At 44.4% G+C, this 14,089-nt stretch overlaps 1 protein-coding gene across 3 annotated transcripts in view; it reads right to left on the reverse strand.

Annotated features, from left to right (window-relative positions):
- Positions 1-4,295: 4,295 nt before the first annotated feature.
- Positions 4,296-14,089, reverse strand: part of MBD2 (methyl-CpG binding domain protein 2) — a 50,846-nt gene continuing 41,052 nt past the window's right edge. For 2 of the 3 annotated variants that reach the window (XM_036418326.2, XM_036418324.2), the window contains 4 exons: positions 11,995-12,085; positions 10,273-10,450; positions 6,174-6,296; positions 4,296-4,753 (listed from right to left, as the gene is read on the reverse strand). In XM_036418326.2, the coding sequence (XP_036274219.1) occupies positions 4,750-4,753; positions 6,174-6,296; positions 10,273-10,450; positions 11,995-12,085 (396 nt within the window). In that variant the 3' untranslated portion in view covers positions 4,296-4,749. Of the gene's footprint in view, positions 4,754-6,157; positions 6,297-10,272; positions 10,451-11,994; positions 12,086-14,089 lie in introns of all 3 variants that reach the window. The other variant, XM_036418325.2, reaches the window with a different exon arrangement.

Here is a 14,089-nt window from a genome sequence, read left to right on the forward strand (position 1 = left end):
CACTCAAAAATTAAAATCTATAAAGGACGAGATGAAAACAAACATTAAAAGGTAAAACATTCCCCTCCCCCCCCAAAAAAAAATGCTCACACACATGCCCTAGATGCACACACCCCACTTTGAAGCTTTTCCCCAGGGTCTGGGTCCAGTGGCCTCTCTCTGCCAGACTTCTCACCGAGTCAAGTTCATGAATGGTTAAACAAAGAAATGGAAAAGAGGAAAATGGAGAGAGATGGAAAAGCGGCAAGTCCTATAGTAGAAAGAAAAATGCTAACACCCCACCCCCACCTCCCTAGATAAAAATAACTCCCAACATTGTGTGGCTGGGAAGCTGCACCTGTCCCACCTCCAAGGAAAAATGAATACCCTAGTGGCAAGTTCTCAGTAGAAGAGCCCCCTGCAAGAGCTTTGACCATTCACACATAAAAGAACCAGATTTCCAAAAAAGAACCACTCTGCCTTTATGAACCATGGCAGATTATAAACCACACCGCACGTTATCAACCAAGCTGCGCTGTGTCACAGACCTGAGTGCGGAAGAGCTTTGAAAAGTTGCAAGTTCTAGAAACAGAAGACCTCGCCATTCAAATCCCTCTCTTCCTCAGCTCGAGAAGTCGGTTAGCCCGGCTGGTTCTTAGAGCCCTCAGCCCTTAAATGGGAATATAACATGTGCATGTTACATGGCCTATTTGTAGATTAAAACTCAAACCTGGCATTGATGGAGGCAAAGGTGTTCTGCAAATTATAAAACGCTTTGTAAATGACAGGAAATAAACACCTTTGTCCTCGGGCCATAAAAACAAAAGCCAAATTCACAAAGCAACTTACATGTGCCCCTCCAGAAAAATCCGTGTGTAACTTCCAATTTTAAACTCCTCTGCTCCAGTTCCCAGCGCCTCAGCCATTCCCAGCTAACCCTGTTGTAAGTGGCCTATGTACATGCCCCCCTTCCCCCCTCGTGGACCTGGCAGAGGCCATGCAAGTGTACGTTGTCTAGGCGACACATCTGCATCGGCAGGGCAAGGGAACAATGGCTGACCTGTGGGGGCCTGGAGGCCATGGCCTCACGGGGCCTGGAGCGGCCTGCACCTGACTCCATGGAGAAGCCTTCAGGCCTTCTGTTCACTAGAAATACCCCCAGAATGGCCGAGCAACCATCTCAGTAGCCCATCCAAGAAGTGTCACCGGATAAATTCCGAGAGCTTTGGGACTCTACACCCCAGTCTGAATCCCCTTGCGTCCGGGAAGCCCAGGCCCGAGGTGTCCTTCCCAGATGAAGTCATTGAAGATGACTTACACAAACATCTTTAAAGCTTCAAAGTTTATTGCTGTACATTTCCGCATAGCATTTACTATGGAAATACTAATAGTGCAAATATTTATTTTGGACTTGGTAGCATTTGAGAGATCACAAAGCTTTTTAATCTTTTGTAATCATTTATGACGATCTAGGTTAGCCAACTTATTTTTAGAATTCAAAACAAGTGATGTTCTATTCAAAGGGAGTACATAATGCTTTTTAAATCTCCGTTCTAGAACAAAGGAAGCCTCCAGGGGCACGCCTTTCCTTGATGGCATACACATCTCGCAATATTTTTCCAACTGCAAGACTCTTCGTTCATTCACAAACCCAATCAACAAGCATTTACCGACAAACTGTTAGCTGCTAGGCTCTGGGGACATTAGGATGAAAAGATGCAACCTCTGCTTTCACAGTGCTTACAATCTCCAAGTAGAAACAGACATGCAAAAAAATGTATAATACAAAACAGTAAAGCGCTCCCCTGGAGGTATTTACAAAGTGCTGTGGGAACTTGGAAGAGGGGGAAAGTCAGGGACAGCTTCACCGAGGAGGTAGCCACTGAGCTGAGACGGGACTAATGGTCGGGAACTAGCCATGCGTGCAGGCAGGCAGACAGAATGACAGGTGCCAAGACACAGAGGCCGCAGGGGACCTTGGAAGGGGCAGGCTATGCAGTGATTCTTGAGCTGAAGATGCGATGGAGAGAGGGCAGGAGGAGCGAGGCCAATGGGCGGGACTCAGATCATGTAGAGCCTGTGGACCAGTCTTCCATTTATTCAGGAAAGGCCATCGGTGAGAGCTGTGTGCCAGGCCGGGCTAAGCTACGCGCTGGGGTTAGAACAGGAACAAGACGGCACAGCCTTGCTCTCGTGGAGCTTACATTCTAGCAGAGAGACAGGTAAGAAGCCAACAAATGAACCAAACCCAGATTTAGAAGACTTCATCGAAGGAAGTACACAGAGTGCCGAGGCAAAAAATAAGCATTTGAGGGTTGGGGTGTTGGGAGGATAAGAGTCATCTTGGAAGTGACAAAAATGACACCCAAGGGATCACACTAACGTGCTGGCAGAGGAGCACTCCCTGAGCACCAGCGCTGTGCCCAACGCCCACTAACAGGACCCTCAGCACGGCTCTGAGGTAGGAGTTATTCCTGGGCCATCGATGAGGAGCATGCTCAAATTCAGTCCCTTGACCAGTCACACCCATGGCAAACCAGGGTTCAAGCACAGGTTCTCTTTAACTCCATGTGCTCACTCTGACAAATTATTCTGAACTATACCTCCAGGTATAGGGAGGGACTTTGAGATGGGAAATGATAGTCACATTTGCTTTCGGGACCATTTCTGATGGCTCTATGGAGGAGAAAAAGGAAGGGTGGGGAGGGAAGTGGGCAGGTAAAAAATAAAATGAAGTTTTTTAAAGGAATGCACTGAAAGCCCAGAGGAGAGGAGAGGTTGCATGAAGGCAGTGGCCGCGAGGATGGAGACGCAAACGTGCGGCAGCTTTCTGGGCTCTGCCTCGGCAACTGGACCAGATGATGTGCCTTTTCGTGAGGGAGGGAATGCAAGGCCATGACAGGTTTGTGAGGATGAGACAAGAAGTTTGATTTCGGTTGTGTCATCCTGTGGGGATACTGGACTAAGGAGCTGGGCCCCAGTGGGACAGCATGCAATGGCTTTCACACCTGCTCTCCACCTGAGCAAAGTCTATAGGAACGAGAAAGTTCTGTACGTGTGTACATTGCAGTGCTGCTTTTACAAAAGCTGTTTTTGAAAACACGTACATCTTGGTCAGACTGCTTTGTAAAAAGAGCATACGATCACCAAGATCAAAGTGCCCAAGACTGATTGCAACGAAGAACCATGGGCATAGGAAAGGCTAAAAAAGCCTCCAGGTGTCCTTCTAACTATTCTGACCAGTTCCTAAAAGGAAATCACCGTGAACATCACACTGACCCCATGGGGAGTGTCGGCCAGGGCAGCCCCTTTGCCAAGTCTCCCCAGCGTTTGCCGGTGTCCCTGCTCATCCACTAGCAGGGCTGCTCCAGGACCTTGGGGCCGCTGGCCCAGGGACCAATGCTAAATGCAAATCAGGAATTCCAAGAAAAGCTGCTGATGTAATCTGGCATGAGGTCCAGAGAAACAGCAGCCCAAACCTAGCCAGTGTGTACTATGGACTATTTTCCCTTCCCTTTCCTTCCTCGGGGACTGAAGGTCATGGCAGCAACTGGACAAGTGACACTTACACGGAAGTGGTCACATCCTTGACACATCATTTCTGGGTCTAATTTTAAAAGAACTCAGAGCTAAGGAGTACAGAAACCCATCCTATAGAATGGCATTATTTTTACTCTATTTCTCCAAATGTGCTTATGTTTGCTTATAACCATGGCCTCCTTTCCTTAGCATCAGACTAAACTTAATTGTTTTGATTTGTAAAATTCAATAACAAATGCTGATTTTAATAATTAGATATCAAGGAATTTAAGTGGCAATGAAGTGACACTTTTGAGTCTGAACAGGAAGAAAAAACCTGTTAATACTCAGGAGGCCGGGTATTGACCAGCAGAGTATTGCAATCTGGTTCATGAAGCAATCCTGCCTAGAAAGCTGCCTCTCTCTTGGCCAAGGGTCTGACCTGCACTCGTTCACTGGTGGACACTGGGAAATGCAAAATGATCTAGAAAAACAACAAAAGCAGGCTTCCAGGAACACTGAAGGGCACTTGCGTACCGGATTCCTGCCCACGAGAAGAAAATGACTTCTCACAGGATTAACAATGTACTAGTCCGAGGCGAGGGGAAAGAACACATGCTAGCTGACGGCTTAGGATTCTGGTGAAAACACACTCCTCATTACCTGTTGCAGATGTGTTACCTCCTCCCTCCCAGCTCCATTTCCCACCTGAGGCCCAGGGGTCACGGCTGAATGGACACCGGGAAGGCCCAGGACAGGCAGGGTGTGTTCTTTAACAGAAAGAATCCCAATCGGTCTGTGAATATAATCATTTATTTGTCTTTACAGTGATGATGGAAGAATGTACAGATGTCCTCTTTCAATAAAGTATAAAAATCTGCTTATATACAGTGAAGTCACAATAATCTTGAATTGGGAAATTTATTTGGTACTCATTCATATTCAAACTGGGGCAGACAGATAGTTCTCATAAGTGCTACATTTCCAGTAGATTGCACCTGGCATCCAAAGCTCAGCTTCTTCCTGCTTGATATTACAAAAGACTAATTTTAAGTCCTAAGACTCAAAATAAACATCATTTTTTTGAATAATAGATATATACATCAAAAATACATCTAAAAAGGCATTGGTTAGTGCTATTAGAAAGCTTTATGTGCTCGGGTACATTTGTTTTTTTCTTACAGGCAAAACCCAGTGGAAACGTTTTGGTTCAATTCTAGGAATTTGCTCTTGGGGGACGTCAGCCAAAAGTTACCTGGAAGGAAAACAAAAAGCACATCAGTCCGTCAATGATTTCGCAGATGCGGTCAGCAAAACTTAGGAGAGTAATGAGAGGCTAAATTTCCCTTAGCACCACATTTTTAAAGCCTTGATTAGCATTTAGTTGTGACGTGTTGTACATAATAAGTGCTCAACACGTCCCCTCATCTTTCAGGCCCAAAGAAAGGTCACTTCCTCAGGGAGGCCTGTGACCCTCACGTTATATTAGCCCTCCGCCAGCAGCTCTCACAGGACCTTTGTTTTCCTATGAAGCACCTAACACAGCTGGTGATCGCAGTTATGTGAGCGTTCGTGTGCGATGGCTGCATGTAGGCTCTGTGAACACGGGAACTGTGAGGCTGCGTCCCTCCCTGCGTCCCCAGGACCTGGTACTGAATACAAGGGTGACCGCAGGACAAGGTCACATCCCCAGACTGAAGGGTTCAACGCCAACTTCAGGGCCACAACTGTGGGACTCACTCTGCTAGTTCCCTCCCGCCTGCCCCTCTTTTTCTCCCCCTCCTCAGTGCTGGCTTCAAATGACACAAATAATCAGCTCTGAGTTGTGGAAGGTCACCCAAGGCCTGTGGAATAAAGCAGAAAGTTGTTGGAAGCAAGAGGCCACAGAAACAGAAACCGGTTTGGCCCAGTGGTAGAGCATCGGTCTGCGGACTGAAAGGTCCAGGGTTCGATTCCGGTGAAGGGCATGTACATCAGTTGTGGGCACATCCCCAGTAGGGGGTGTGCAAGAGGCAGCTGGTCGATGTTTCTCTCTCATTGACGTTTCTAGCTCTCTATTTCTCTCCCTTCCTCTCTGTAAGAAATCGATAAAATATATATTTTTAAAAATAATATAATAAATTAAAAAAAGAGGCCACAGGAGCACACGGAGACCTGACTGTAATCATTTAAAAAGAACATACACCCAATGGAACAAAGTCCATCAAACTATCATGTGAGATGAGGATGGGATCAAATCTGCACTTTTCAAGGCGAGGTGAAATGTCCTCATTCTCCCTGCATCGAATCTATGCTAAACAACATCTAGAAAAAGGGCAATATTTTGCCTACGCTGCAGCCATAATTTTAAAGGGGAGACAAAGGACCCCAGAAAGCTATGTGTGGCGATGACAGCCTCCTCCACCTCCTGTGGCCATGTCTCCCTCCCTGCAGAGTCCTGTTCTCGTTTCTAAGGGGCCTTGCAAGCTTCTCCCGTCATTACTGAGGAGGCGAGGCCCCAGCCAGCACCGCAGGGCTGTGCCTGCCCCCCACGATGAGAAGGAATGAGAGCTCTGCCAGGTGAAGGTGGAGCTTTTCATTCCCGGCTGCAGCGGCGGCGACAAAGGAAAGCAAGAGAACATCCCAAGTGCCAAGTCTCCCTCTCTCCCAGCGTCAGCACCTGACCGCATCCTTACGCTTCATCTCCACTGTCCATTTCAATGTCCATCTCTTCGGTATCAGCAGCTCGGGACAAGATGTCTGCCATCAGGGCTTCCTCCAATTTCTTCCGCACCTGTTGTACTCGCTCTTCCTGTTTCCTTTCGAACAACCGAATCAAAAGACACGCGTCAGTGGGCAAGCAATGGAAATAGGGAGCTGCTACTTAAGTTCATCTCTACTTCAGAATCATGAATGTTCCGGGAAAACACTGCAAAAGTGGCTTCTGTACTATAGAGACGGTGAGCAGACAGAGGACTCTGTTTCAATGACCTTTGCTCCCACTTTCAGAATTTCCAATACGTGAAGATTGAAGTTATTCCTATAAAGGGTAATTATAAATATCTCAGAAGCAGGGCTAGGATAGGAAGTAACATGCAAACTACAGAAGAACTACTTGTGTGATGAAGTGCTGAGCAAGTGGAAGGGGGGAGGGGGAGCTGCATTGGTTTGGCACTGTGGCTGTGAGGGAGGTGAAGGCAGCTGTCTACACCAAGGATAGAAATGAAAAGAGCCTTCAACTGCGACAAGCTGAGTGGGTCTAGAACAGTGGTCGGCAAACTCATTAGTCAACAGAGCCAAATATCAACAGTACAACGATTAAAATTTCTTTTGAGACCCGAAAACCAACTTCTGCACATGGGCCACGAAGTTTCAATCGCACTGCACGTGAGCGCCCGCATTTTGTGGAAGAGCCACCCTCAAGGGGCCGAAGAGCCACATGTGGCTTGAGAGCCGCAGTTTGCCAACCACTGGTCTAGAACATGCCACAAGTCTCTGTGCCTTGGCGACTGTGGCCCTCCAAAGTGAGTTAATAACACAAGCCATAAAAATAGGGGGGGGAGGGGTTCTGAGCCATTAGGTGGAACACAAAACACTGAAAGAAAGGCTATTGAATGGATTTTATCTCAAAAAGCAGAAAATTGAGAGTAGCTTCCTGACAGGCAATAGAGGGATTCCTAAAACAGTTCAAGCAAGCAAAGCGGTGTCACATCCAGGCCACGTGGGGAGGCAAGGCTGAAGAAACACAGGAGGAGAGAGAAAGCGGTACATTAGAGCGTTAGAAAACACAGGTGGGAGGGTGAGCCTGACTAGAAACCAGAACCTGTGGCCTCCTGAGACCAGAGGAAAGCTGGTGAGGACGGATGTTGAGTGAGAGGAGAAGCCCACTGCCAAGAGGTGCAACAAGGAATACTGAGATTCAAGAAAGGACAGGACAGGACAGGAAAAGAAGAAAAAGAAAAGGAAAAGAACAGAAAAAGAAGGCTCCCATCAGTAATGGAGGAAGCAAACGCAGTACTGCGCACACCTGGGAAGTGTTCCGGAAGACAACGAGACTCCCTGATGTTCATCCTTGGGTGCCCAACCAGCTACCCATTCCAGCCCACGTCTCTCTGTCTCATGAGACTACCTCAAGGTAGTAAAGTTAACAGATGCCGTGTAGCCACAAAAACCTTATGTCATCTTTCTTAAACTCTGAAAACAGCACAAAGCATTGGAAGGTATAGAGCTACACTTTCTACATGAATTTCCAAAGAGAGGGGGCTGTCACTGAGTGAGTCAGAGCTGCCCAGCCTGTCAGACATTCATGGAGGGCAGCCGGTCAAAAGGAGCAGTTTCTTTCTTCTATAGTCAGTCCTGCCGCAGGCTCAGTGACTCGAGGTCTATGACAAATGACATGGATCTCACTGGCAGTCTCTCACTCCTAATAACAGAATATGGGAATGTGCTCGGCTGCCCCCAAGTAATCCCATTAGGAAGACAAAGAAAGCGGGGTGAATGGTGCTGCTGCTGGAGAAGTCTATCTTAGACTCTAATATTCGCCATGGTTCTCTTTCCCCTGAGAATTACATCCCACATTTAATGAAAGCTGAAGTTAAAGCATTTGCCCACTGGGGTAGGGAGAATTCTAACACAGTCCCCAAGATGCCCCTGTCCCATCCTTGTGTAATTCCCTTCCTTTAGGGACAAGCAGACCTTGTGAGTAGGATGGGATACACCACCATGATTATTTTACTAACCATGACCTTGGATTAATCCAAAGAGGTTATGGTACAGGGTCAGGCCTAATAAGAAGAGCTCTGCAAGGTGCTGGCCCTTCCTGAAAGAAGGTGGAGGGAACACGGAGAAACCAGGGGACAAGACGCTGCCATCAGCCTCCAACTGCTGAGAACCCACCCCCCCGCCCCCCCACCCCACCCCACAGTCTACAAGAGAACAGGGGCCTCAGTCCTACAACTAAAGGAAATGAATTCTGAAACAACCATGAGGGCTTGAAAGGGGACTCGAACCTCCAGAAGGAAATGCAGTCCCGCACACACTTAGATTTCAGCCTTGTGAGACCCAGGCAGAGAATCCAGCCGTGCCTGGCCCAGACTCCCGACCTACAGAACATGAGCTATAAATAGGCACTGTTTTAAGCTGCTAAGTTTATTATTTGTTACTTGGTATAAGAAACAAATATACCTGTGGATGAAAATATTATCAAGGATGCTGCAAAACTATACACTTAATGTTGAGATCTTTAACAGAATGTTTAATATAAACAGAATATTGTCTGCACAATTGGAGATAGGGCAACAATTCCAATTGCGGTAATTTATTTTGAATCTATACTAATTCAACAAGAAACATTTGGTTAATAATCTCTGTTATGACAATTAAATCAAATGGGCAATTTGTCAGACAAGTTTGCCTTAGAAGGCAATCATGCCGATTTGGCTCTGAGATGTTTCCTTCACTATCAAAAGATCTGGTGTTGAAGCCATCAGCATTCCCAGGGGATTGCTCAGACAGCCTAAGTCAACACTCATAACTAACTGCTGAAATCCTGCCGATTCTCATTCCAAGACAGAAAACAACTTGCCTCCTAACTAATTTCCTTCCTTAAGGGTAAGAATAACCCAAAAAGCAAGTTGATGCCTCTCCTTGGTTTTACATTTTGTTTTCCTTAAAAAACAACAGATCATCAAATCTATGTGAGCAAGGCATCTGAATGATACATCTCTGAACCGCTCTACAGCTCTGTAAACCCAGAAAAGTGTAAACCCAATTATAGACCTGGCTAGCCTCATGATTTAAAAAACCCTCTCATGACAACTTTTAGGGATTTAGAAAAAAAAATACAGATGTAAAACATATTTGAAAATTATACGATTCCAAAGTGCCACCTGCTGGTTTTGTCTAGAAATACTCCTCAGTAAAGCTTTCTCATGTACATCCAGAAGATGGAAACAGGGAGCCACATCCCACTGTCCTATTTAGACAGAAACACAGTGTTCCACACTATCATTACAAAGGAATGGCACCAAAGTTCACAAGTCCCTTATCAGAGTGTCTGTGAGGTCTGCAATATTTTGCTTCTCCTGAACAATCGTTTGCTTATACTTTCTGGGCATTATCAACTAAAGTTGTATGCTTTCCTTTCACTATTAGCTACTAGAAACCTAAGTCCCAGCCCAGCCTCAGAAAAAAGTAAAAGACGTTAATAGATGCAGCTTGTACCCTCTGTTCCACTGCTTTACCCTTTGTGTCACCTTTCACATTTGCTTCTCATTGGACTTTAGAGTGAGTGTGTGTGTGTGTGTGTGTGTGTGTGTGTCTCTCTCTCTCTTTCTCTCTCTCTCTCTGGAGCCACCTTAAATCTTTCTTTAAAACAAGCTGAAGTAGTGATAAGTAAATCTCTAAATTGAAATAAACATAATCAAGATAAGCAAATTAACTTTGAAAACACAAGGAGCATGGCTATATTCTGCTTTGAAGAGAGACTGCTTTGCAGACAAAACAATGCAGGAAGGAATCACAAAAGGCAAAACCAGTGAAAGGAAGAACCCCATACTACAAAAGACACTAGAGAAAGGATGGGCAGAGAGGGCAATGACCTGTCCTTTGGACATGATTGCAATGACACCCTTATCCACACCCTTCTACTCCTTTCACGCATGTTTCAAATGTCCTGCATCAACTCCCATTGGTTTCGCAAAAGCTCTATAAATATACACACATACTAGTAACTTTCTGATTGACTCATCACTTACCAGATGTAAAAAACAAGGTTTTGAAGTCAAACTGCCTTACCTAATGTCTTCGTCTGTGACAATGAAAGCTTTGCAGAGGGGTTGAGATGTGTTGAGCCAAACAGCGGGGTTCTTTTCCACAGCAGGGGAGACTTGCCCTGTGATTGGAGCAGAGCTTGTGTGCAAAGCACTGGCAACAGCAGATAAAAGGGTCTCGTCATTACTACCTGGACCAACTCCTGCAATCAGAAAAATGGACTTGTTAAGGGAAATTTCTACATGTGCTTGGCAAAGCTATATCACCTAAAACAACCACTATTTTTATATTCATTTGGGATTAGATAGATAGATAGATAGATAGATATAGATATAGATAGATAGATAGATAGATAGATATAATTTTTTTTTGGGGGGGGGGGTCAAATACTAAGCTGATATAAGCCAAAGCAGCAAAGGATTAGATAATATCTACTTAATAGTTATTATACACCAATGAATTAAATAGTAATAAAATAGCTGAGCAATTCAATAAAACTTTAACATAATTTTAAAATACATTTTCCAAAATTTTTCCTCAACTTTTTAAAAGTTGGCTACATTTCCTCAAGCAAGGTCAATTATTATAATGATCTAAGTCCCTTCTGAAGACATATTATACTCAAATATCTCCCTTAATATTTTCCTAAATTATTCCTGGAATAGCTTTCTCTTGTAGCTTTTATCATTAATTTCCAGCAATGTCTTGACATTTACATTTCTTGTTTGAAGATTTCAAAGGAGAAGCCAATGCAAGCATGCTGTGCCTATAGCTCTACCAGATTTTTTAAAAATACTTTACAAAATATCCAAGTTCATAGATTTACCTTCTAATTGCACAGTTTGACTACTTTTAGGAGACTGGCTCCTATTGCCACATTCAGATGCATTGCTTAAAGTCAAAAATTTGTTAAAGCTACAATTCTCAAGAGTAGATAGGAATGAGACAATATTCTAACCAAAGAATTTGAGTATTTTTAAGCAATCCCCAATACATGAAGATTTAGAAGCTGGAGTTCTCGTACTTGGAAAAGGATCTTCTCTGGAACTGGGAAGCAACATGATATGGCAGGCACCTAGCAGCTGAGCCTCCACCCGACCCCACCCTACGTGCTGCTGCTGCTGCAGGAACTGAGGTGCAGGGTTCCCACCGCTGAGCGTGCAGCAGCAGTTTGTGGAGGGAGAGGCAGGGGGAGAGCTGGTGGCTCTTCCTTCCATAACAGAAAGAAAGAGCAGGTGCTGGGCGGGGCCAGATGCTGCTCTGAGCAGGAAGCCTGGGAAAGTCTGCCACTCAGCCCTGACCGGTTTGGCTCAGTGGATGGAGCATCAGCCTATAAACTGAAGGGTCCTGGGTTCAATTCTGGTCAGGGGCATGTGCCTTGGTTGCGGACGCATCCCCAGTGGGGGATGTGCAGGGGGTGGCTGATTGGTGTTTCTAACCCTCTGTCCCTCTCCCTTCCTCTCTGTGAAAAATCAATACTGCCACTCAGAGCATTTGGTTCCAGAAGCAGCACATGAGTTCACTTATATGAGAAACCTAACTGAAAGCCCACATTCTTACACAGAAAAAGTGTCTTAGGTAATGCGCTGCCCTGAGCATCCCTGCAAAATATAAGCGCTTCATGTACATTTCCCCCTAGGTTTCCATGAGGTCCCTCAGCCAGCAGAGCACACCATCCCTCCACCCTCTGACTCTGCAGCCCGCAGAGCCGCACACCGTGGGCACGCCAGGGAGCTGCGGCAATACCTTGAAGGCCTTTGGGTAGCTCCATGGTTTTTATAATCTGTTCTGTTACATCTGATGCACTAAGTCCTTGTAGCCTCTTCTCCCAGAAAAGCTGTAAAGCAAAACGTCACTGTTAACAGACACGTTCTCGGGCAGAAGGGAGCGCGTCGATGCTGCTGAGTAACGAAAATGAAATCATTTCCGTCGTTTCCTCCTTTCCCCGCATTTTTCTTTACAAAAAGCTACATGGTATTCCAAACAGAAAGTACTTCAACACATTATAATTCTTTCAAATGGTGTTACTCACCGAAAGTTGTTTTTATTATTTTATGTAACCGGTAATAGTACTATAGATTGTCACATTATATACTAAAAATATCTCTTTAAGGAATCTTCCAAAGAACGTAACTTAGATTTTTAAAGAGTCACTTGGTGTGAAAGTGTGATGTTATATTTTATCAGGGGAAAGAAAACACATTACATTACGCAATACCGCTTGGTCCAGGGTCAGCAGGGAAAGGAGTTCTTCACTCAAGTTTAGCCCTTCGGCATATTTTAAGGTGGGGGAGGGGGGGTGAAAGATCTTTTTTTATGGAAACTGCTCTGGATGTCAGTGAGCACACTAGAGGCTCTTCATACCAAGGGGCTACTGAGTAGCCAATTGCTTATCCAAACTCTAAATGGACCAGGACAGTTCTGCTATTTGATTTCATATCCCTTCTATCCTTCATTCTCTCTCCTAGTTAGCTACCACTTCTCACTACTGTCTTTGACCCATTCAGCATGCATGTACTGAGCTTAAACTCTGTGCAGTGCTTGCCCTGTGGATGCAAGAGCAGACAGCATAGTATCTTTGTCCTCAAGCCTTCATCTTTCTCTAGTCTGTTTCATATATACCACTGCCAAAAAAAAAAAAAAAAAGATAAAAAAATTCCTTCGGACTCCGTATCTGTCTTTAATCTTGGATCCCTGAGGCCTGTCACATAGGGGGTACTGAGAAAATGTTTGTGTGGATGACTAAATATGGGAGTTGCTGGACTTAGAATGAGGATCTTGAGAAATATTCAAACCAAAGCTGAAACCCCAGCTCTCGATGTAGGACCTTGCCCAAGTTCTATAGCTTTAAAAGGCTCAATTTCCTCTTCTGCAAACTATGGCAGCAGTAACTATCACATAAGACTATTGTGGGGATTAAACAAGCCAATACATGTAAAGCACTTGTTACAGAGCAAAGACCAGGCTTTACATTTACTTCTGGGCTTCTCATTCTGACTTCCAAATATAAAAAAGTATCAGATAATATTGTCCCCACCATCTCCCCAGAAAAATGCCAAGAGCCAGTACAATAACTGTATATAGCAGAACTAGAGGCCCAATGCATGAAATGGGTGCAAGGGGCTTGGCCCTCGCAGCCCCAGCTTCGTCAGAAGGTCTTCCAGAAGGACATCCGGAAGGTCGTTTGGCTGTTTGGTCTAATTAGCATATTAGCTCTTTATTATATAGGATAGTAATATGTTGTATTACAACCACCTCACTGCTAGCACCAAGAGTACCTACAATAGAATGTTTCACTGCCCTCTGAATGCTTCTGGTGTGTAGTAAGATCTCCTTATATCTCTACACATTACATCATCAGCTGAATATGTGGTCAACATATGTGAGGACACAAACACATTAATCATCCTGGGTGAAAGATAGTTAGGTGAAGGTTATAAATGATGAATGTGATCGATGTCCCAAGAAACCCTGCCTGCTTTCTATTTTCTCTCCATGGGGAGTATCATTAACTACAGAAAAGCTTTGAGTATCATTAACTACAGAAAAAGACACTGGAAACAAAGCCAGTTAATTTCTAATGAAAACATATTCAGAGGAATCAGTGAATATAAGATTAGTAAATACTTTTATAGTGAATTTTCTATAGGCATAATTTAATTTGCAAAAATAATCAACACTACCAAAAAAACAAAGTATGGGAAGTATGTACAGATATGATTAATAATATTTTACATCTAAAAATTCCAATTCTAAATGATCAAAAGTTACATTTTTACATTCCATAATTTTTAATTCTTAATTTTTAAATTTCTACTAATTCAAAGGGAAACGATGAGAA

Source organism: Pipistrellus kuhlii, unplaced genomic scaffold (assembly GCF_014108245.1).
Source record: "Pipistrellus kuhlii isolate mPipKuh1 unplaced genomic scaffold, mPipKuh1.p scaffold_m20_p_6, whole genome shotgun sequence".
NCBI classification, from domain to species: domain Eukaryota; kingdom Metazoa; phylum Chordata; class Mammalia; order Chiroptera; family Vespertilionidae; genus Pipistrellus; species Pipistrellus kuhlii.